Source organism: Hemicordylus capensis, chromosome 7 (genome assembly GCF_027244095.1).
Source record: "Hemicordylus capensis ecotype Gifberg chromosome 7, rHemCap1.1.pri, whole genome shotgun sequence".
NCBI classification, from domain to species: Eukaryota; Metazoa; Chordata; class Lepidosauria; order Squamata; family Cordylidae; genus Hemicordylus; species Hemicordylus capensis.
Genome location: NC_069663.1, coordinates 29,328,491 through 29,350,636, shown reverse-complemented (window position 1 = coordinate 29,350,636; position 22,146 = coordinate 29,328,491). Strand labels below are relative to the sequence as shown.

The following is a 22,146-nucleotide window of genomic DNA, read 5'->3' as shown; positions in this document are numbered from 1 at the left end:
CTCTGCCCGCCGAGGCTGCTCAGATGCTGCTCCACTCCCACTCCCACCCCCACCCTCGGGTCACTGCGGCTGGGGATGATGGGAGTTGTAGTGCAGCAGCAGCTGGGCACCCAGTTCGAGAGCCCCTGGCGTGAGGCGTCTTCTGCAGGATGTGCTCCATTGTCAAGCCCGTTTGGAAAAGCACGGGGGTGCCTCTCCGGAAACAACTCCCAGCAGACGCTGGAGACCCGCCTCGCAGCAGCACCTTGCGACAAGGCGGGCAGGGCTGCGGCCGCTGCCCTGTTGATTGCCTGCCTGCTCCCCGCCCCCGCCCCGGCTGCGGACGTGGAAGGCTGTCCTTGGGACACCTAGAGGAACGGCATCGCTAGAGCGACGCCCCCCATGGATGGGAAACTTCCGGGTTCACACAGCCCCCACTGGAGGTGCTGCGATGGGGCAGTGGGTGCTTCTCCTAGCTACAGAACAGTCTACGCTTCCGGCAGAGAATGGCCAAAGAGGCTTCCAGTTGCTCCCAGAAGTGCCCGAGTTTGTGTAGCGGCAAGGAGGCAGCTCGGGTGACGCCTCTCTCTCTACCTGAGGAATGACTAGCCTGCAGGCAGCGTGGGAGAGAAGCCTCTGGTTCCGGGCAGCCGCTCGGGTGGCATCTGCGCCTCCTTGGGCGCCCCACTGGCTACTTAGGAGGAGCCGCTGCTCCCATCTAAAGGGAGTGTGCCCCGAGGTGGGTCCTACAGCCCCCGCTTTGCACGTAGCCAGGTTCCGGGCAGCATCTCGGCCTGCACGTGCAATCCTTGGCAGCCTCTCCAGGCAGGGCTGAGAAAGACCCTTCTAGCAGAGGAGAAACCCTGGAAAGAAGCCGCTGGTAGAGCACTCTGATGCCCAGCAAGACGCGCCGAGCGTGTTCTTCCCAGGCTGCTGCGTGTCATTCTAGTCTCGGCCTTGCTCTATGCCTGCGGCGCACGAGTCCTGCGTCCCTCTCTCTGCGCAGGCGCCGTGCCGGCTTCCCGGAGAGAGGGCGGGAGCGCTGGCGCCTGCGTGCTGAGCGGCGCCTGGGCTGCTGCGGGCGGTTTCCCTCAGACGCAGGAGCGCGCCCCTCCCCTCCTGCCTGCGTGGGCCTGGCGGGGGCGGGGCTTCCGGGAGCGCGGGCGCCGTCGGGCCTGACGCGGCCGCGGGGACGAGGATGAGGAGGGGGAACAGGACGGCGGAGGCCCTGCCCGGGGGCCGCCGGTAACAGGTCAGCGGCGGCGACCGGGGGAGCGAAAGCGAAGGAGGCGCCCCTCTCTCCTCCCCCCGCGGGCAGACAATGGTATCGCCTGCCAGAGGCGCGCACGCGCGGGGCGGTGGGGGAGGCCGCCGGAGTGGGGGAGGGGCGGTGGGGGAAGAACCACCGCGCGGCAAAAGCGGGGGGCGTGTCCGGCGCCAGCCCCACCACGACAGCCCTGCAAGGTGGGCCAGGCGGAGGCAGGGGGCGTCGGGCCGGCCGGGGGGGGCGCCCAAGCAGCAGCAGGAGGAGGCGGCGACTCGGGACGGTGGCTCCTCCTTTCTCCGCCCCGCCCGAGCTCCGCGCTGCTGCCTGCAGGCGGGCCATTCGCGCACCTCTACCTGACGAGTGGCCCGCCTGCAGGCAGCGCGCGGAGGGGGACCTGCCTCCTGGGCGCAGCAGCCCTGGCTCGTGAGGCCCCCTGGCCGGGCTCGGGGCGCCCCGCCTCGCCTCGCCCGCAGCGGCAGCTGCCTGGGACGCCCTCCGCCTTGCTGCCTGCCCGGGGCCGCGGAGAGCGAGCCCCTTCTCGGGACTGGGGCACGGAGCTCCTGCCCTTAAGGCGCGTCCCTGCCGGACAAGACCCCCGGAACCCCCTGCCACGAGGGCGGCGGCAGCCTCCTCCTCTCCTAACTGAGCAAAGAGGCGCCTTTTAAAGAGGTGGGGCCCTTGTGTTCCGCAGGGGGAGAGTGCCTGGCCCTGTCCAGCCCCAGCACCACATCCCTCCAGCGGCTGTCGCTGCTCGTGCCTGCCTGATGTTCCCTTTCGAGGAGGAGCCCTGTGGGGACGGGGGAGCTCTCTGGTTGCTGCTTTTTCTGTGTGCGCTGCCAGGAGCGCTTCGGTTGAAAAGCAGCTAGTAAAGACTGGCAGTCGTGGAAGTGCAGGCCGCTCAGCCGCCGCCAGGGCCCTGCTGCCCCCCCGGCCGAAGGCCACACTCCGGCCCAGCAAGTGGGGGGCAGCAACCGCGTGTGGAAGGGGGGCAGTGCTTGGGTGTGCTGGGCTTTGGCCAGCCTGTGCAGCCTCGGGCTCCCTTGGGAGGGCCGCAGTGGGGCTGGTGGACAGGCTCTCCGGTTTGCTGGTGTGCAGCCTCCCAAAGGCCAGGAGCTGCGGGGCCCTCGGCTCTGCAGGAGCACCTCTCTGGGCTTCAGCGCCACCCCTTCCCCAAAGCGGTGTTGGGCTCCCTCCTGCTCCTCCTGCGCAGGTGCCCATCCGTGCTGGCAGCTGAGTGGCATGCCTCCGTGGGCCCCTAGGAAGCGTCCGTGTCTGGGGCCAAGCGCCCCAAGCCTGCCGCTCCTGGGCTTCTGTGGCTTGCGGGGTCGTGTGAAGGAGTCCAGCCGCCTTCTGCTGGCCAAGGCAGGCTGCTGAAAATGGCTCTCCAGCATGTAGGAAGTGGGCCGGCTGGCAGGCAGGGTCCTGACTCTGGGATGCTGTGCGCTCACTTCCTCCTCGAGGGCTGCCTCTGGGGTTTGGACGGGGCGTTGCAATGGCGAGACTGGGGGGGGGCGCTTGGAGAGGCCAGGTGCCTGTCTGGGGAAACGGGGGGCGGGGGGGCGGGCAGGGCAAGCTGCTTGGCTTCCCTTCCCTCGCAGAGAAGCCGGACAAAGCTTTAGGAGGAGTGAAGACAGGTGGCTGCAGAGGGCCCTGGGCCATTCCTTGCCCCACAGCTGGCGCGTGTCCCTGCTACCGGCGGCCTGCCTTTGGGCTGCAGCCCTCACCTGTGGGGAGGGTCTTGCTGCTGTCTCTTTTGCCGGTGGGGTTCCAGCAGGGCCCAGGGCCGCCTGGTCCGTTGTCAGAGCCCAGCCGTGTGCCTTGCCTGGACTGCCGTGAAGCCTGGCGGGGGACTTGGCAGCTCCGGCCTCGCTTCCCTCTCACGCAAGGCCCGCTTTCTGGCCAGCCCAAGGCAAGTCTGTGTTCTGCTTAGCACTGAGCCGCTCTCGGTGCGCTGAGGACAGAAAGGCTCCAGAAGAAGGCGAGGAGGCCTTTCCTCCGGGATGGGCCCAAGGCCATTTCTCACTCCTGCAGGGTCGCTGGTGCTGCTCAAGCCCAGTGTGCTGTGGCTTGCAACCCCCGGCCGGCTGGCCTGTCTTCCTTGGCGGCTCAGAGGTCAGCGTGTGGGCCTGCGGCTGCTTTCCCGGAGCATCTCTCCTTCCTCCAGGGCTTCGTTTCCCCCAAGAGGGTGTCGGGCCTGGAGGCGCAGTGCCTCTCCAGAGCAAAAGCCCCGGCCTCCTCTCCCCACGGGAGAAGTGGGGCCTCCCTCGGCACCTCCTTGCTGCCCATCCTCATCAGAGGCCTGGGAAAGGTTCCACCGACCTGAGTGGCACGGAGGAGCTCCTGGCCGTGAGTCCCGATGGGCTCTCACACTCTTCCCCTCTCCTCTGAGCCTGTTTGCGGGTTTAAAAAAATTCTATCCCGCTTTTCCTGAACAAGTTAAAAGTCCAGGCTGAAGCGACAATCAAAATTGCAGTTGCTCTTTGAGAAGTTTCAGATAAACGCTATTTTAAAAGCTAAAACGGAGAATTATAACAACTAAAGAACCTACCAGATATAACCACAGGTGGAACATTGAGAAAGCCTCTTTAAAAAGATGTGTGTTTGGTTGTTTTCCAAAGACCCGGCGGGAAGGAGCCTGGCGAAGTTCTTGTCACCTCCCGCAGAGCCCCTGGCGCTGCTGTGGCGCTCTGGACCCCTCCGTGCTGCTCCTGGGAGCTGGAGAGGCCCAGCGGCGGCTGCTGCTGCGGTGCTGCGTGGCTGGTGAGCAGCCCCCCAGGCAGTGCGTGGAGTGGGGCGGGGCTTGGCAGGACCCTGCAGGTGAGGGCGGGCTGGGGGCTCTGGTGCCAGGGCCTGACACCAGACCGGTTAGGGTGGAGGGAAGGGGGCCTCTCTCTGCTGGTGCCAGCAGTGGGACTAACCTGCTGGAGGAGACAGGCTCCTTTCGGGGGCGGGGGGGGGGCCTGTGTTTCGGCCTGTCCGTCCAGCGGGGTCTGGGCAAGATCCTGGCTGGGCCAGGAAGGTGCTTGGCCTTCCTTGCCAGGGGGTGGAGAGGTGCGCCTGGCCTGCTCCCTCCCTCCCTCCCTCCCCCCCCAGGCAGAGCCCTGTCTCAGATTAAGCCCTGCGCTCACGTGGTGTGATTTATGGCCGGGGTGCACCTGACCCTGCTGGCACGCAGTCCGATGTGGCCACATTGGGGAAGCGGGCGAGCAGGCGCAGTTCGGGTTTTATTTTGCGCCTCTAGCTCTGCTTGCTGCCCTGTGATGCAGGGAAGGACCGAGTTGCCCGTTGAGGAGGATCTGGCCCTGCCCCTTTGTGATTCCCGGGGTCCAGGCTTTGTGTGGGAGGGCTGGCCTCCTTCCCTTCGCTTCAGCCGTGGCAGTGGCAGCCCTTCTCTGGGTGTTTTCCCTCTCGGCCACAAGGCCCCCCCCCCCCCGTCGCTCCCCGGTTCGACAGAGTCACATCCTGGAGCGCGTAAACAAGCTTGGTGCTTGCCATAGTTGAGTCACACACGTGCCACAAGTCAACAAGTCCTCCCTCCCTTCCTCCCTCCCTCCGCCAGGGCCAGGGGCTGCGCTGGGTTCTCGCCAGCCAGCAACTTCCCAGGTGGGAATGCAGCCCAGCACCACCACCACCACCACGAGGGGTGGGGTCGGGCCAGTGCCTCCCCAGAGGCCCCAAAGGAGAGGCCCTCCAGACCTGCCTGGAGAGCCCTCCTTGGGCTCTGCCCCCCTCGTGTGGCTGTTGCCCTCATGTGGGTCTTTCTCCAGAGGCTGGGAGGGGGGCGGGGTTGGGTTGGGGTTTTTTGGAACTTTGCATGCCTCTGATGGCCCTTCCACTGGTCTGGGGACTTCCTGGGCCTCTCTCCCATTGCTGTGAGGCTGCCCTCCGACCCGCCACTTGTAAAGCCACGTCCAGGGAAGTGGCAGCTCCTTGCAATGTCCCCCATATGCCTTCCTGCCCTCCTTGTGGCTTCTAGACATCCGGGGAGCATGGGGAGCCTTGCTGGGGAAGATGTCCTTCGACGGAGTCAGACCACCTCCCGCCTCCTTTGGGCACCAGAAGTGGCGGTCCTGGCCAGTGGGCGGCCACGGCTGATCTCTGGAATCTTCTTCTGCCCTGGAGCTTGGGTGCTCAGGCCTTCCTGGAGACCTGGGAATGCCGGCTGCCCCTCAGAGCTGAGCAGGGTGGGCTTCCCAAGCACGCCTTGTTTCCTCCTTCACACTGGGAAACTGGGTACTTGGGCACCAGCCCTTTTAACTGCCAGCTGTTCAGTTTCCAGCACCATCCTATCAAGTGGCAGTGAGTTTCGCAAATCGCCCATTTTCGGGCTGCATGCATATGCTTCAAACTGTTTTTTGTTTTCAAACTTGAGTTCAATAACTCCATTAGGTTTCCAGAGCAGCGTCTGTATCAAGCCTGAGCCTACAGCCCCATCGCGTCTCTACTCTACCCAAAGGCCCCACGTGGCCTAGGTCCCTGCACCTCCTTCACTGTGTGTGTGGGTGGGGGGAGTGTGCATAGCAATGGCCCACGTGACTTTTCAGTGGTGGTTCTGTGGCAGCAGTGACACGGACGGTGTCCCTTCGAGGGCACGAGAGGGCTTCATTCATGCAGGGCTTGCGCTCTGGAGTTCTCTGCCGTGGAATGTGGTGATGGCCTCTGGCCCGGATGGCCTTAAAAGGGGCCTAGACAAATCCACGGAGGACAGTCCAAGTCACTAGTCGTGGGTACTGGCCTGGGGGCTGTGGGCCCCCTCCAGCCTCAGAGGCACGGCCCCTCTATCTACCAGTAGCCTCTTGCCTGTGGGCTCCCCGGAGGCATCTGGTGGGCCACTGTGTGGGGCAGGCTGCCGGACTGGATGGGCTTCCTTGGGCCTGATCCCGCCGCGGGGCTGTTCTCCTGGGCCGTGCCCCCCCCCCCCCGGCCTCCCCTGGCCCTTCCTCGGCTCAGCACTGCCTCCTCCCCCTCCCCCTGCCCCTCTCTCGGAGCATGGTGCCATCCTCTCGTCAGGCATCCGGGGCCGTGAGGGCTCCCCCCCTCCATGCTGCTTCTTGCTGAGGGAGCCAAGCAGGAGAGCGGGGAGGCTGGCTCGGCCTTGCAGGACTCTGCCCCTTTGCCCAGCGCAGCTGGCTGCAGCTTCGGCCTGGGGCAGCCCCACCACTGTCTGCCGGAAGATGCGCTGGGAAGGGGCGGCCGGGGGGGGGGAGGGCTTCCCTGTGTGAACGGCCCACCCCCCTGTCAACAGCAAGCATGGGAGGTGAACTTAGCTCTGGATGCAGAGCAGCCGCCGCCGCCGCCGCCGCCGCCTCACGGAGGCTGCAGGGCCCTCTGGGGGCAAAGGTGGCTGCTGCTGCTGAGCATGCTGGTCTGCCCCCCGAGCTGCCAGGTTCTGGCCCGTGGCTCCGGCCGGGGGGGGGGCAGGTGGCTCTGCCTGACTTCCGAGGCTCTTGTCACCCTGGCGCTGCTCTTCTGCATGTCGCTGGGGCTGCTGTGCTGTAGGCCAGTGAGGTGGCTCCCGGCCCCCCCCGCCCTCTGACTCTCTCCAGCTGCGGGGGGGGGGCGGCGAGGGCTGCTCTCCAAGTGCCCCCAGCATCTAGCCATGGGAAAGCTGCCTCCCAGCGGCCTGATTCAGGATGGCGCTGGGGTTTGCCGAGTGGCTGGCTTTCTTCCCCTCTTGGCATCTGCCGGCCTGTGGAAGGCTAGCCTGGCAGGGAAGGTCTCTGGGTCCTCTAGGAAGGAACGGTGGCTCTTTCAGCAAGGCTGAGCAGATAAGCTTGTGGACCCCCCCCCAGCACACACACACACACACACACACCCCTGCTGTGTGGGACGGGTTCTCCCCACGCGTGTTGCATCACTCACAGCACGTCTGAGCCCCTCTGCCTGGACAGTCTGTGGGCCAGGAGCGGTTTTGCATGTGCCTGCCTGCCTGCTGCTGCTGCAAGCCGTGGGGCTCCTCTCCCCTCAGCAGAAAGAGGGCGGGGTGCTTGCAGCTCCCCTTGGGCTCTCCCTCCCCAGCCCCAGCCTTCCGTGGTGCACCCCCAACTTGCCAGGGAGGCTTGTGGGCAGCTCCTGTCCAGCCTCCGGAGGAGCTGGCCGCGTCTTTGGGCGGGTCTTTCGCTCCCAGGCCGCCCCCCCCCCCCCCCCGCCCCTAATCCCATCAGGTGCCCTCAGGGATTAATCTTTCTCTAGCTGTTTGTTTTTGCGGCAAGGGTGGATGTTTTTCTTCAGGCCTCCTGGAAGGCCCCTTATCTCCCTGGGCTGCTTATCGCTGCTGATAGCAGGGCAAGGCTTGGGGGGGGGGGGGAGATAGGGCCCAAAAGGGAAATTGAAAACAGAGATGTCAACACCAAGAGGGGAAGGGTTGGGGGGGGGATCTGTTTGGCAGAGGCCCAGAAACCCCTGCAAACAGGTTGCCCCTTTCTCTCCATGCTGGGCGACTGGGGGGTTTGAATTCTGGGGGGGGGCGGGGGTCATGTGCTGTTTTGCCCCCTGTTCCGTCCTGGGCTGAGCCTGCTAAGGCTTCTCCGGCAGCTGCTGATGGAGTTTGGGCTCCAGCCGGGGGCTGCTGGCCACCTGCCCCTGCCTACACTTGCAGGGTAGATGGTGTGTGGGGGGGTGGCATTCTTGGGCCATGGGGGCCAGGCGGCCGCAGGCTGCTTCTGGTGGGGGGTGGCAGAGGCGGCTCTGCTGCTTCAGCCACTGGCCAGTCACATCCTCCTTTTCTCCGGCAGGTCGCCACCCACAGCCTAGCTGGCAGAATCGGGCCCCTTCCGTCACCCTGCCCTAGGGGAGCAGCCTAGTGCCAGCATGAACGAGGTGTCGGTCATTAAGGAGGGCTGGCTACACAAGAGAGGTGAGCAGTGACACCCCCCCTCCCAGCAAAGTGTATGGGGTGCTTCTCCCCTCCCGGAGGCTGGAACGCTGAGGCCTCTCTTTCTGGGCGCTTCAGCTGGGGCAGAATGCCGGGGGCTGTTGGGTGCCCAAGCCCCCCTGCTGAAGGTCCTGAGAAGTGCCCCCCCCGGCCCATTGCCACGGTCACCGCCACCTCCCACCGGGCTAGGCGAGAAGGCGCTCCAGAGCAGGTCTGTCAAGGTGGGCCCTCCTTGGGGCCTCACTGCCTGGACTTGCCTCTGGAGGCCCATCAGAGCCCAGCCCAGGCTCCAGCTGGCCCAATGGCAGCCTGGTGGGAGAAGTCTAGGCCTCCAAATGTGGGCTGGCCCCACTGTGGTGCCTTTGCCTCTTGCCACCTTCCCAGCCGTTTCCCTCCCCACACCAGCTGCCATGTCTCCATGGGTAGCAGGCCTGGCCTGGCCTGGCCTGGCCCCGGTTCAGCCCTGGGGGCCACTTGGGCCCTGGAAGGAATCTGCGGTCCTCTGAGCAGGTGGGGTTGGTTCAGTACCAGAAAGGAGCTGCCCAGCGTAGGCCAGGCCCGCCAGGAGGACTCCAAGGTCTACAGGCGAGGAGGTCACCCAGTGGGAGCCCCCTAGATGGGCGGCCGGGGAGGAGGCTGCACAGGGGCGAGCCTCCCTGCATGTCGCTAGGCAGGCTTCTAGCAGGAGTCCTTGGGGTCTCTGATGCCTTTGTTTCCCCCGCAGGGGAGGACCTCCCCCTGCTGCTCCCCCCCCGCCACAGTCTCAGCTGGCCCCCAGGCTGCTGGCCCTGCCTGGGCTGTGGCTCGAACACATTCCTCCTCCCTGCAGACAAATATAGATGGCAGCTGCTGCTGGTGGCCAGGCCTGCCTGCCGGCTATTTTGGAACTGCCGGCGTGCTGAGGAAGGACCCCCGTGCTGGGTGTGTTCTGAATGGCCACACGGGGGTCACGGGGGTCCAGAGGCCCTGAGCATTCGTCTGCTGGGGGAAGGGCCGAGGCCTCTTTGGGAATGCCGCTCCCTAAAGCCGAGGAGGGTTGTGGCTCCTGGGGAAGGAAATCCCACCCAGATCCTCTCCTGTGGGGTTGAGCAGGGCCTGCTGAGGCAGCTCCACGTGTATCTTTGGGCAGCAGACGGAATACCCGAGAAGATCCTGAGGCCCACATCTGTGGCGCCGCTGTGAGGGTACAGATCTTCAGATTCCCCTGCAGACATGCAGCACCTGCCAGGCTTCTAAACTGTTTCTTCCTTCAGGGCCTCTCAGAGGCTCCGCAGCCGCGAGGTGCATCCGGCTCCTGTGGTAACTCACCCCAAGGGTTGCCAGGATGAGGCCGTGCAAGTTGCAAAGCAGAGCAGTGACCACGAGCCCTTTGGGAAGAAAGTTCCCTCTGTTCCCACGGAAGAATTTTGCGTGTGGACTGAATTGAAACAGCACGTGGCTGTTTGAATCCTCGTGGGGGTGGCAGGCGGACTGCTCCCAACACTGCTCCCCCACCCCTTTCCTGGCAAGGGAGGAAGGGTTGGCCGACCCCAGCTCCCTTGGGGGTGGCATTGGATTGGGGTCCCTTGCATTTGCTGAGGACAGAGCCAAAGTGGCTTGCCAGCCAGGGAAGGAGGGTGGAAGGAAGAGGGCCATGCTGGGGGCAGGCAGGCTGTGCACTCCGTGGCCATGGCAAAGGCCTGCTTCACAGACAGCCTTGTGGTGGGCGCCTGGCCTCCTAGAGGGAACCCCCCCCCTGTCAGAGTAACGTCTTGCTTGACTCTTCTGCTTGCCAGGTGAATATATCAAAACCTGGAGGCCCAGGTACTTCCTCCTGAAGAGCGATGGGTCTTTCATTGGGTACAAGGAGAAACCAGAAACGTCAGACCACAGCCTGCCCCCACTGAACGATTTCTCCGTAGCGGGTACGTGTGGGGCACATGGCCCCAGCCTTGGGGCATTGGATCTCCTGGCAGTCTGGCTCAGAGGGGCGTGGCTGCCCCCTTGCACTTTCTGAACTGGAAACCAGGGACTGGGGTGGAAGGAGACATTTGCCGTGCTGGCAAATGCCCCAGAGGCTGACACTATCTCTGCTGCCCTCTCCTTGCTGGCAAATGCCAGAGCAAGGCAAGGGGCTTGTCATTTGGGCGTGTGTGCACATGTGCGTGCTGGCTGCGTCTTCCGCTTGCTGGAAGAAGGCGGCAGCAGCAGCAGGCTCTCTGGAACCCACCCTGCATGTGTATCTAGGTCGCTTGGATCCTGGATCCTTGGGGCCAGGAAAGGAGGTGGTTTGGGGTGCTTGCTTCAGAGGGGAGGGGTGTCCTTAGGAGCCTGAGGACAAAGCGGAGCTGCTGGGTTGGGGGCTCCCTCTGAACGGAGAAGGCCCCCCCCCAACCGCACCCTTTCCTCTGCCCCCCTCCCCAGAATGCCAGCTGATGAAAGTTGAGCGCCCTCGGCCCAACACCTTCATCATTCGCTGCTTGCAGTGGACCACGGTCATTGAAAGGACGTTTCATGTGGACTCCCCCGATGAGCGGTGAGCTGGGCTTTGGCTGCGCGGGGGTGGAGGGGCGTGCTGGCCAGAGACCCTCCCCGGAAGAGGCGGGGGCGGCCCTGCTCCTCTCGGGTGGCCTTTTGGCTCCGCCCTTGTGGGTCCCCAGGATCTGGGACCAGCTGTCTGCTGCTTGAGCCAGGCGTTCCTCTGAGCCCCCACCCCCCAGCCGTCTAAGCCAGTGGCCCTCGCACACTTGCCCGGGGGGGCGGTGGGGGGCGGTGTGTGTGTCAAGAAGACCAGGAGCTTCCTGAGGGAGGACGCCTCCTTCCTCGTGTTCTGCCCGCCCCCCCTCGCGCCTGGGCCTGTGTCCCTAATGGCCTGTGTTGTTCCCAGCGAGGAGTGGATCCAGGCCATTCAGATGGTTGCCAACAGCTTAAAGAACCAGGAGCCCGAAGAGGATCGGATGGACTATAAGTGTGGCTCCCCCAGCGACAGCACAGGGGCCGAGGAGATGGAGGTGGCCGTGAGCAAGGCCCGGGCCAAGGCGGTGAGCCCCTGGGGAGGGGGGGCCGCAGGAGAGCTGGGGAGGGGCCCTCTGCTCCACCCTCCTCCCTCCGCCAGGGGCCAGGCAGGCTGCCGTGTGTGGAGGGTGGGCGGTCTCTGAATGCGGAGCATCCTTCTAGCCATCCTGGCTGGCTCCCAGTGATGGCTGCCGCCTGCCCTCGCCTGAAGCTGGCTGACCTTCCTCCTGCGGGAGGGTGCTGGCCTCTCTGGGGCCGGCCAGGCTGCCCGCAGGCCGCGGAGCCCTCTCTCCCTGGGCTCAGAAGGCAGGTGCTTGTGCAGGCAGGAGGGCTGGAGCCACCCCAGCCGGCAGACGCGAATGTGCCGGAGCCGTGCCGTGACCGTCCTCTGTCTTCTCTCCCATTATTAGACCATGAATGACTTTGACTACCTGAAGCTGCTTGGGAAAGGCACCTTTGGGAAGGTCATCCTGGTGCGTGAGAAGGCCACCGGCCGCTACTATGCCATGAAGATCCTGCGCAAAGAAGTCATCATTGCCAAGGTGTGGGGCTGAGGCAGGCTCTGGGGGCGGGGAGGGGGCTTGCTCGGAGCTGGGCGGGATTCACACAGGCCCTCTCCAGCCTGGCTTCCGGGCATGGATGCTGTTGCTGCAAGGGAGAGGAGCCGGGGAGAAGACTTGCTGCGGCATGACCCCCAGAGGCCGCCATTTTGAACTGGTGGGGAGGGCCCTGCTGGGAGTCGTCCTTCTTTTCGTATAGGGCAGGATAGAGAAAGCTGCTGCAGTAGTCCTGGTGTGTGCCAAGGGCTCCCCCGGCTCTCCTGGCCCTCTGGGGATCTGCTCTCTGAGCTGCCAGGGAGAGCTTTGGGGCAGGCCGGGCTCCTTGTCCTTTCCCTTAAGAGGCTGCTGAGCCCCCACCCTGACCAGATCCCGCTCGGCTGAGGAGCTCTGACCTCCCAAGGGAACCCACCCCACAGTTGGGGGGCGCTGACCAGGTGACTGTCTGCCCAGTTGAGCCAGAAGCTGGTGGCGGCGGTTACGCTGGTGCAGTTCAAGCGAGGGGGCTCTTCTCTCTCCCAGGACGAAGTGGCCCACACCGTCACCGAGAGCCGAGTCCTGCAGAACACGCGGCATCCCTTCCTCACGGTGCGTGTGCAGCAGGGGAGTGCGGGGCCCTTGGACTGCAGGCCCAGCATCTGCTGGGGGCCACCCCAGGCCGGCAGCTTCCCGGCCAGCCTAGCTGCAAGATCAGGGGCCTGGGCGGAGAGGGGCCCTCGTTGGGGGTGGGGGCATAGTGGGGCCTGGGTTGGGGGGCTCCCTGGAGGGCCGAGCCAGCACTGCCCCCTCCCTGCTTCCTGCCGTGCGCAGGGTAGGCGGCACCCGGCCTGCAGAGAGCCCGCAGTGCTGTGGTGCTTGTCCTCTGGGAAACCTCTTCTCCCCCCGCCCCCCGCTGCTGCTGAGCGCCTCCACTCTCCCTCCCAGGCCCTGAAATACGCCTTCCAGACCAACGACCGCCTCTGCTTCGTCATGGAGTATGCCAATGGAGGGGAGGTGAGTCCTGGCTGCGAGAGAGAGCCGCCTGGGGGCAGGCAACCCCCGGGAGGAAATTCTCGCCCCAAGCCTAAGCGAGGAGGCATCCCACAAGCTCCTCACTCGCCTGCCGGGTGGGTGGGGGCGGGCGGGCGGAGTGGCTTGGTAAGAAGGGCCACTAGATGTGCAGTGTGGGCCGCCGAGCCTTGCGACCTGCTGGCCACAGGGCCCTGGCTTCCGTTCTGGCTGCTCATGGCGCCCGCTGTGGCCGCCTTCTTTCCCTGCAGCTGTTTTTCCACCTTTCGAGGGAGCGGGTCTTCACGGAGGACCGTGCCCGTTTCTATGGGGCAGAGATTGTGTCTGCTTTGGAGTACCTCCACTCTCGGGACGTGGTGTATCGCGACATCAAGGTACAGCTGCTGTGTGCAGGGGAGCTGGCCCAGTGCCCGGCTGGCACCTTGCTCTACCCGCACTGCTCACTCGTCTCCCTTTCTGTAGCTGCCGTTCTTGCTGAACTGTTGTGTGGGGCGCCACTGGGGCTGGCCGTCTTCCGAGGGATGTGAGCTGGGAGCAGGGGAAGCAGAGCAGACCAGGAGCCGCCTCCTCCCGGCCCCTTCTTGCTGCCAGCAGCTCTTCTGCGCATCTCGGCTGCAGAAGCCCCTTCTGGGGTTGTGCCCCTTTCATGGGGCCGGTTTGCTTCCCACATCTAGCTTGATGGTCATTTTGTGGGGGATCCTGCCATGACCAGCGGAAGCTTGATTTGGCCCGAGAATATTCCAAGAAACCTACAACTGTCCCCCTAAGCTGGGCAGGTCAAATGTCACGCTGCCTGCTGGGCATCTTCTGCCCTTTGGGACCAGCGTTGCCACTGACAGCACAGTCGCCCAGCCTTGGAAGGGGAGGGAGGGAGAGGCAGTGGGACCCTCCTTCCTCCCTCCCTGTGTCTCTTTGCCCTGTCCCGACACCCCTCTGTGCCTTCCAGCTGGAGAACCTCATGCTGGATAAGGACGGACACATCAAGATCACCGACTTTGGGCTGTGTAAGGAAGGCATCACGGATGGGGCCACCATGAAGACCTTCTGTGGGACACCAGAGTACTTGGCCCCCGAGGTACTGGGGGATCCCATGGCTTGTCCAGGCGGGCTTCACCCCAAACAAGCAAGCGAAGGGAGGAGGCCCAGCGAAGGGCCCGCCTCTGGCCACTGTGGTCTTGGGGTGGGGGGTGGGCCAGACCAGGAGCTCTGCCCAGTTGCCCACGGTGGCGGTCAGAGCTCCAGTCCCGTTTCCATGAGATGGGGCGGGGGAGGAAGAGGCGGCACATACCCGCCCTGGCCTGTAGACCGAGGCTCCCTGGAAGAGCTTTGGGACTGGGACGGTCGCTGCAGATCTCTAAAACCAAGGGCGGCATTGGCCAGCTTGTTTGGTGACCAGTGAGCCCTGGCAATACTTGGCAAACGAAAGGCCTCTGAGATCTCCCCCCGCCAGAAGGCATTTCAGTAGAGCAGCCATGCATTGGGTCTTCTGCACCTGGTTGCAGTGGCAGTGAGGGCTTTCCGTGGGGCAGGACAGAAGAGCGAGGAAGTTGGGGTCCAGACCCTTGTCTTCTCCGGAGAAAGCCCCAGAGAGCATCTCCTCCCGTCTAGTCCGATGCAGCCTCCCGTGCTCATCCTTGTGCGTGGTGGGTCTTTGCCACATGGCCAACCGGCCTCTTTTCTTTCCTTCTCTCCCCCCCCCCCACCCGGCAGGTGCTGGAGGATAATGATTATGGGCGGGCTGTGGACTGGTGGGGCCTGGGCGTGGTCATGTACGAGATGATGTGTGGGCGCCTCCCCTTCTACAACCAGGACCACGAGCGCCTCTTTGAGCTGATCCTGATGGAGGAGATCCGCTTTCCCCGCACCCTCAGTCCAGAGGCCAAGGCCCTGCTGGCCGGGCTGCTCAAGAAAGACCCCAAGCAGAGGTGAGAGGGAGCCAGGGGTGGCGGCTGCTTGCCCCAGCCTGCGTTCAGGAGGCGGCTCGAGCACATGGGCCCCGCTCGCCCCAGGCTGGCCACCCAGATTCTGCAGTTGTGCAGAGTGTGGCGGGGGTGGGATGCAGAGTCCCTCGCTGGCTTCAAGTTTGGCTTTGCTTCTGTCCCCTTCTGGGGAAGAAGAGTGTTGGGATTACTTATCCCCGAGATCCCTTGTTAGCCTTGCCTGGCCAGAGCTTAGCTATGGGGCTCAGGTTCGTGTTAGGCTTTGCTCACTGCTTAGAAAACGAAGCACACGCTTAAAGATAAAAAAAATAAAGTTTTGTTTTGGTGAAAAGAGCTAACTTGAAAGACACACACACACACACACACACACACACACACACACACACACACACACACACACACACACACACACACACACACCCCTCCATGATAGCTCAGACTAGTCCTTTTCTCAAAGGGAGGTCTTGATTTCTCAGGGAAAGGTTTCCATGTACTTGTTACTTTGTGGTAGGCTGTTACAAACTGGAACTCAGCACCCATCCACTTTTCAAAGACGCCATTTTGAATGTCTTTTATGTTTTGGTGGATGATGCCATGGTTACAAAACTATATTGGGGCCTTGAGAATTGATGAGAAAAGTAGTTTTAGGTGATCACTAAGCTCAGAGAACAGGGAGGTTGGCTCTGCGTTTCCAGTTTTTGGATTTTGACACGACAATCTTCCAATTCCTTTTTCCTAATTATTAACTTTGTCAGAGCCTGGAAAACTTGAAATTGATCCCACAAACAATCTGGGATCACCTGTTTCTGGTCAAAGTGGACTTTGCAGTCTTTACAAGAATTCCCAAATGGTAATTCAAAAGTCTGTAAAGCATGTGGGCTTAGAAGTGCACCCTTAGCTCTGAGATGTGTGAGAAAGGGTGGCCTGTTCAAGACTGCCTGAGCTATGAACTACTTCTGTTTCCCCCTTTTTAAATTTCAACCGATGTTGCCATGATTAACTTATTCTTTGCAGATATTTACACAGTCGGTAGTTCTCACACTTTGCCAATTACTCCTGATACATTCTCCATTCATTTACCAAGTACTTGTATTCCCCACTCACTCGCCTCTGTGTCCTGGCTTGCCCAGATTGAACACTTGGGCTAGTGTTTGGTCTTTGCTAATCCCAAACACCTCCCCTCACTCGCCTCAGTGCCAATGTGCCAGTTTAGCACTTTCATTCACACTCACTCTCTCTCCCCGCCCCTCTCTGCACACACACAGACAGTTGAGTTCTTGCCCAGTTCCCAAATGGCCATGCCCACCTGCCCAGCCAAGCGCCTTACATTCACGCTAACTTGGGCATTCCTTCCCTGCTTAAACACGAATGCTTCACTCATCCCAGTGCCTGTGCCCAGGAGGAAAAAAATGTGGCAGCTAGTACGGAGTCTGAGCCCGGAAAAGCCCAAGCAATCATCTTAAACTCTTAATAAATCTCCACTCCGGGGAGAAATAAAACAAATGAAAAGTATCTCAAAACCTTTCCCTTCCCCAGGAAGAGTGGCCACAAAATATCCCACAGTCCTCAATATTTTATTTTTTTAAAGTGGGTGGTAGGCTTCATCTAAGACTAAGTACTGGCATGAGACCAATAGTCAACGATACCGACAGGGAAAGCCGAAAAGAGCTTTGAAGAGAGAGTCCAAGAGGGCTTGAATGTGGCTCCCAGTCGATTGCAGTGAGGGAGCTGCTCTGCCGGGGCGAGACCCTGGCCCAGAATCAGGCCGCCTGAGGAGGATTCAGCCCCAGGCTCCCCAGGGATGAGCCGTGCACTTTGGGTGATGGGCAGCCCCCTTCCAGCCACACACCCCTCATGGGAGAGACGGCTCTCTCTGCAGGCCCACCGTGCTGTGGCATTGTTGCATTGAGGGGCCTTCGGTCATAATCCCACGGCGGGCTGAGAGGGATGCCAAGGCAGAGGGGAGCAGCAGGTTTGCAGTGGGGAATTGCGTCTTGCCCATTGGTGCCCAGGGAGGACAGGAGGAGGCTTCCCAGCTAGGCGGCTGTCTGTCTGTCTGTCTGTGGCTGGCCTAGCCCCCCTGGATCATTCCCAGGGTGTCTCGGGAAAGAGATCAGAGTCCTTTGTGTCCCCTCAGGCTGGGGGGCGGCCCCAATGATGCCAAGGAGGTGATGGAGCACCGGTTCTTTGCTGCCATTAACTGGCAAGACGTCGTTCAGAAAAAGGTAAGCGGGGCGTGGCTCTTGGTGGGCGCCTGCAGCTCTGCCTCCGGAGGCCGCACCCGGTTGGGGAAGCAGCGCCTCTGCTGGGCCTTGGCAGCTCTCCCCAACCCTTCGAGCGGCAGCAGGCGGGGCGGCAGGGCAGACCAGCTGGGTGCCAGCAGGACCAATCGGCCTCTTCCTTTGCAGCTCGTCCCGCCCTTCAAGCCCCAGGTGACGTCTGAAATTGACACTCGGTACTTTGATGATGAGTTCACGGCCCAGTCCATCACCATTACCCCGCCTGACCGATGTGAGTAGGGCCCCTGCTGTCCCCACAAGAGCTGGTGGGTGGTGCTGCCGGGCCATCCCCCACCGCCCTTAAGCCCGGGCAGCCTCTGCCGGATTTGGGGTTGCCAGGCTCCTGCCCGGCCCTCGGCTCGGGCCATTCTGGTTCCACCTGGGTCTTTTTCTCTCCGCAGATGACTGCATGGGCTCTCCAGACTCTGACCAGAGGACCCACTTCCCCCAGTTCTCCTACTCTGCAAGCATACGAGAATAGGGTGGCAGCAGTCGGGCGGTGCAGCCCAAGAGAGACGGCGGGGCTGGCTGGACGGCGGGGGGGGCGGGCAGCAGCGTGCTCGCAGGTGGTCTTTGCGCCTGGCTGCTCCGGCAGTGCCTCCCTCCCTCCCGGGGCACTGAGCAGCCTCTTGCAGCTGGGCGGCAGCGGGTGAGGTCCGGCCCCTGCCAGGACGCAGCTGGGACAGCAGAGGGGTGCCTTGCCCCAGCCTGCCTTCACGCCCCGAGGACGGACACAGGGCTGTTCTGCTCACTTGGCAAGGATGCTGTGCCTGCCACGGAGGCCGTTCTCGGAGGCTTGCTTGCAGACGGGGCCCGCGCCACCGAGGGGCACACACCTGTGGAAAGCCAAGGACCACCTCTTGGATCAGCCCGCTGGCCATGGCCTGCCCAGGCACCTCTGCTTGAAGCGGGCATTGTGTGTGGAGCGCCCTCTGCCCGCCATCAGGAGGAGGAGCCCAAGCCGCTCGCCAGCAGCTTCAAGCTTGCAGCCGGGACGGACAGGCCGGGCCGTGTGCCTTCCTGGCCTGCTTGGGCTTGGTTCCTCTCGCAAGCCTGCGTCCGGCTTCTTTTGTGACTGCCTTCCCGCCCACGCGGCCTTGGCCACTCGCCAGGATCCCTTGTCTGCAGAACAGTTGGCCAGCAGGCCTGGGCCTCCAGTGTCTGTGGGCGGCGGCCATCCAACAGGTACCTCACTCGTGCTGCGGCAGCAGGGGTGTGCAGCCTGCTTCCCGTTGCCCCGCTCCTGCAGCCTCCGCCTTATGCCCCCTCACCAGAGGGCCAGCTTGCTGGCGCTGGCCACGCAACCCACCAGCAAGGGGGGGCGGGGGGGCAGGTCAGCTGAAGGCAAGACTGGCCTCTCTCTGCTGGGCTCCAGGCGGCAGCGTCTGCCTGCTCCAAGGGCTGCCGGGGCTCTCCCTGGTTCTGGGGAGCCGCTTTCCGGCTCAGGCTCCCAGCAGCGTGGGGTCCCGCCGTCCAGCACCGCCCCAGCCAGTCGCAGCCCAAGGCTTAGCCCTGCTGCCCCTTCCTGCCCCTGCTGCGTAGTTGTGCTGCTTTGGCTATGGAGAGCTGCGGGGGGGGAGGGGGCAGCCCCCCCCACCCCGGCAGCCCTTTCCCCTGGGGCATCTCCAAGGGCAGGCTTCCCTGTGCCTCTCCCCCCAGGCTAGCCCCAGCCTCTGGGTGCGGGGGGGGCCTTGGGGGCTGGGGCCCAGCGGGAGCCCCTCTCTGCCTCCCTCCCTCCCGGCTGTCTCCACCCAGCTTTCTCTCTGGCATGTGGGTGTGGAAGGACCCCCCATGGAGTCCGGGGGGGGCTTATTCCTCATGGGCTGGACCCCGCTGCCTGGGGAGGAGGGGCAGAGAAGAGAAGCAGCCCCTTGCCCCCCCCCCGGAGCAGAGAGGCCCCTTCCCCCTGGCAGCACCTTGGCGTCTGCCACGACAGCCACGGTCACTGCAGCCCACGGACTCCCCTGGGCCGGGATGGGGCTGCCCCCCGCCTGCAGCCACATCTTGGCCGTGGGCAGAGGCGGCCCCCGCGCTCCCCCCCTGGCTCGGCTGGTGAACCTTCTGGGCTTGTGTTTGTCTTCAAGCTGAGCCCCGTCAGCCACACCCGGCGTCTCAGCGCCGTGTCTCTTCCGTGGCGGAGCACGAACATCCGACGGGTGCTCTAGGCCGGGGAACAGGCCTGCAGAAGACGGCCAGGGGGGAGAGAGGGTGGCGGTGGCTTGCGGCCGGGGGGGTGGTGCCACCCCTCTGCTCAGTGTCTCCTGGAAGCAGATGTGGCTTTCAGGAACCCCGCTTGTTTGGTCCTGGGTGCAGCAGGGACTCTGGGAGCTCCTTGCTTGAGTCCTTTGGGAAACAAAGATGCCTTCGAGGGGTTTCCGGGGCCAGCTCATGGCCCTGCTTGGCAACCCCCAGAGGGTGGCACTGGCCTCCTCCTCCTCCCCGGTGGGGTTGGGAAGGCGCTTGGGGCCCCCCCGGGAGTTGGCCTGTGATGGGAGAAGAGCCTCGCCTGGCTGGATGCTAGGCCTAGTGCGCGCACACACACACACACACACACACGCCCCAGCTGGCAGGGGGTGGGGCGGCTCGGAGGTGCCAGGGCTGCGCTGGGGGCCAGCTGCTCTCTGGGGGGCCACGGGGACCACCCCCTCACCTCCCTGGGCGATCTCTGGGCATTGCAAGTTGGCCCTTCCCTCCGCAGCCCCAGTGCCCGCCCACCCACTCGCCCGCCACTGCCCCTTCCTGTGCCCAGAGGGTCCCATCCTGCCTCCCTCGCTCTGCCCCGCCCTGCCCCCAACCCCTTTCTGGTCTGAGACTCTGGGCAGACAGATCCTCCCCCGCCCCACGGCCTGCCTTCCGCCCCCTCTGGGCTTCGGGAGTGCAGGGGCGGGTCTCCCTCGCAGGGCTGGCCTCCTCCGCAGCTGGGCCTGCCTTCCTGTGACAGCCTCTGCAGAGAGTGAGGCCCGTTCCCTCCCCTTTCTAAGCCGAAGCGGGACCGGGCTGGGGGGGAGGAAGAGGGAGCCTTGCTCTGGTTTGGGCCTCTCTCCTCGCTGGAGGGACAGGCAGCAGGCTGCCTGACCTGCTGCTGCCGCGGCAGAGCCCAGCGTGGCTCCTGGAGCTGCCCCCCCCCCCGGTGCAACACCCCTGCTGGCCCTGCTGCCTTGCCTTGCAGCTCCTCACTCAGGGCAGCACCGGCCGGGACTGGCTCGGCAGCTCCCAATTGCTTGGGGAGACGGCCCAAAATGGTGGAGGTGGGGGCAGGGTTAGCTCTGTCCCCTGCCGCCCCCCCCCCCAGCTCCGGCCTTTCATTTCAGTGCAACCCCCGGGGGCTGCTCTTAGCGCCAAAGTGCCAGCGGCCTTAGACCCTCCTCCGAGCGGTGCGGTGCTTGCAGTTTTGACAACTCTCCCAAAGCAGAAACGGAAGCCCCTTTTGCCCTTCAGGAAACTGAGCGATGGTGTCTCGGAACGGCCTGGTCCCAGATCCACACGTGTATGAATTGAGGGGAAGCCGCGAGCCAGTTTTTTTACACTTTGCAGTGGGGCGGGGTGGGGCGGGAGCTAATAAAAGCGATCTTTTCTCACTTAGTTTCTGTAGTTGTGATAGGTGAGGTTGATTAACTTAAGCCTGACCCTCGTTAGCAGCTTTGGAGGGGAGCCCTCTTCCCCGCCCCCCCTCCCGTGCGGGGAGCCCCCAGAGCAGCCTTTCTGCCTGGGCCGGCCTTGGGCGGGGTCTTGCCCCCCTCGAGTGTGAATCTGGCTTCCTGGAGAGGCGGGCGCTTCAGAGGGCCACGTGTGCCGGGGGGGGGGGGCCGCTGAGAGGCGCTGCTGCGGTGCTTGGCTTCTGTAAACCTCGGAGGGGCCTTCCTCTCCCCCCCCCCTTGGATTTGTACGGTACAAGCAATAAACGTGTTTTGGTTTGTTTCTAGGAAGTCGTCTGCTGCTGCCGCCCCTGCCCCGGGGCGGGCGGGGGGAGGCAGGAGCCTGGTCTCCCCAGCGATCCTGGGACGGGAGGGCCTCTGGCCCGGCGCTGGGCCGCCGCCTCCTCCTCCTCCTCCTCCGCGTGGCTGGGCAATGGCCAGCCTGGGGTGGGTTGTGGCCCGGGGCCCGGCTGGTGTTCAGCCCTGCCCCCTCCGCTGGGAAGAGGCCACCCGGGGCACCAAGGCAGTGTCTTGGGTCCGGTCACTGCAGGCGCTGGCCGGGTCTTGGCCAGGCCCCGAGGCCGGAGCGGTCCAGGGGCCCCTCTGCAGCCAGCCCCACTTCCTCCTCGGCTCCTCACCAGGGTCCAGTTCACGCCACTGTCCGCCTGAGGCGAGGCAAGCCCGGCACAGGACCCATTGCCCAGTGGAGGGAGCTCGCCAGGGAGGCACTGCCCCTGCGCAGGAAGCTGCCTGTTGCTCACTGCCTCCTCTCTAGGGCTGGAGGGGGGCAGCCCTGGGCCAGGCAGAAGGGTCTCTTCCCCTCGGCCTGAGCCGGGGGTCACAGCACTCCCTGTGCCCAAGGAAGCGCGATCCCACTCGGGGCGTTCTACGCGGCTGAAAGCAAGTTGGCATTTCTTGGCATGCGACACCCTGGCATTGCAAACTTGCCCCTGCCTACATCCTGCAAGCTGGTGAGGCTCGCTGGTGGCCCCTCAGTGGCCCGGGAGGAAGACGGCTTGGCTGGAGGGGAGCTTCCTCACACACACACACACACCCCCACGACTCTTGGCTGTTTCCAAGCCTGATTCAGTCCGCCTCTGCTGGGGCTGGGGAGAGAAAGGCTCTGCTTTGGAGGGCAGAGAAGGGAAGGGGCAGCAGGCGGGGTCTTCTCCCCAGCATCTTTGCAGGCTTGTGGCAAACCCGGAGGGGGTTTCCTGGCCTGGATCTGCCCCAGTTCATTTTAAAATGGTCTCCGAGGAGGCAAAACTAACTTTAAAGACTTCCCTGTAACTTGAAATGCAGCCAGAATGCCTTGAAACCGCTTTAAAGCACATGTAGGCACAAAGCGAGCCAGACCCAGATCATCTAACTGGGCAAAGAGGCACCTTTCAACGTGGTGATTCTCTGTATTGAGCAGGGGGAGAGTAACTGGCCTTCTCCGTCCCCAGCACAGCATCCCTCCAGTGACTGTTGCTGGTGTCCCTCATGTTTCTTTCTAGGCTGTGAGCCCTTCAGGGACAGGGATCCATCTTACCTTATTTAGTATTTCTCTGTGTAAACCGCCCTGAGCCATTTTTGGGAAATTGAATTAATAATAATAATAATCTAAAACC

The 22,146-nt window shown here is 63.6% G+C and overlaps 1 protein-coding gene across 4 annotated transcripts; it reads left to right on the top strand.

The window, feature by feature from the left end:
- Positions 1-1,048: 1,048 nt before the first annotated feature.
- Positions 1,049-20,820, top strand: AKT2 (AKT serine/threonine kinase 2). 4 transcript variants are annotated; one of them, XM_053267015.1, is made up of 15 exons: positions 1,053-1,231; positions 3,865-4,006; positions 7,981-8,102; positions 9,896-10,024; positions 10,524-10,635; positions 10,987-11,140; positions 11,525-11,656; positions 12,194-12,259; positions 12,596-12,664; positions 12,931-13,053; positions 13,626-13,754; positions 14,390-14,604; positions 16,757-16,844; positions 17,028-17,130; positions 17,300-20,820. In XM_053267015.1, the coding sequence occupies exons 3-15, from the start codon at positions 8,057-8,059 to the stop codon at positions 17,377-17,379; spliced, it is 1,446 nt and encodes a 481-aa protein (XP_053122990.1). In that variant the 5' UTR covers positions 1,053-1,231; positions 3,865-4,006; positions 7,981-8,056; the 3' UTR covers positions 17,380-20,820. The 4 variants fall into 4 exon arrangements, with proteins under 4 accessions (XP_053122991.1, XP_053122990.1, XP_053122989.1 ...); XM_053267016.1 differs by lacking the exon at positions 3,865-4,006 and having other exon boundaries at positions 1,049-1,231; positions 14,489-14,604; XM_053267014.1 differs by lacking the exon at positions 3,865-4,006 and having other exon boundaries at positions 1,053-1,303.
- Positions 20,821-22,146: the final 1,326 nt, after the last annotated feature.

What these genes read in the sequence shown, in the direction of transcription:
- AKT2 (XM_053267015.1), top strand. Translation starts at nt 8,057, where the DNA reads ATGAACGAGGTGTCGGTCATTAAGGAGGGCTGGCTACACAAGAGAG. An exon ending in AAGAAGTCATCATTGCCAAG is followed by an intron (nt 11,657 to 12,193) that starts GTGTGGGGCTGA and finishes TCTCTCTCCCAG; the next exon opens with GACGAAGTGGCCCACACCGT. An exon ending in AGTATGCCAATGGAGGGGAG is followed by an intron (nt 12,665 to 12,930) that starts GTGAGTCCTGGC and finishes CTTTCCCTGCAG; the next exon opens with CTGTTTTTCCACCTTTCGAG.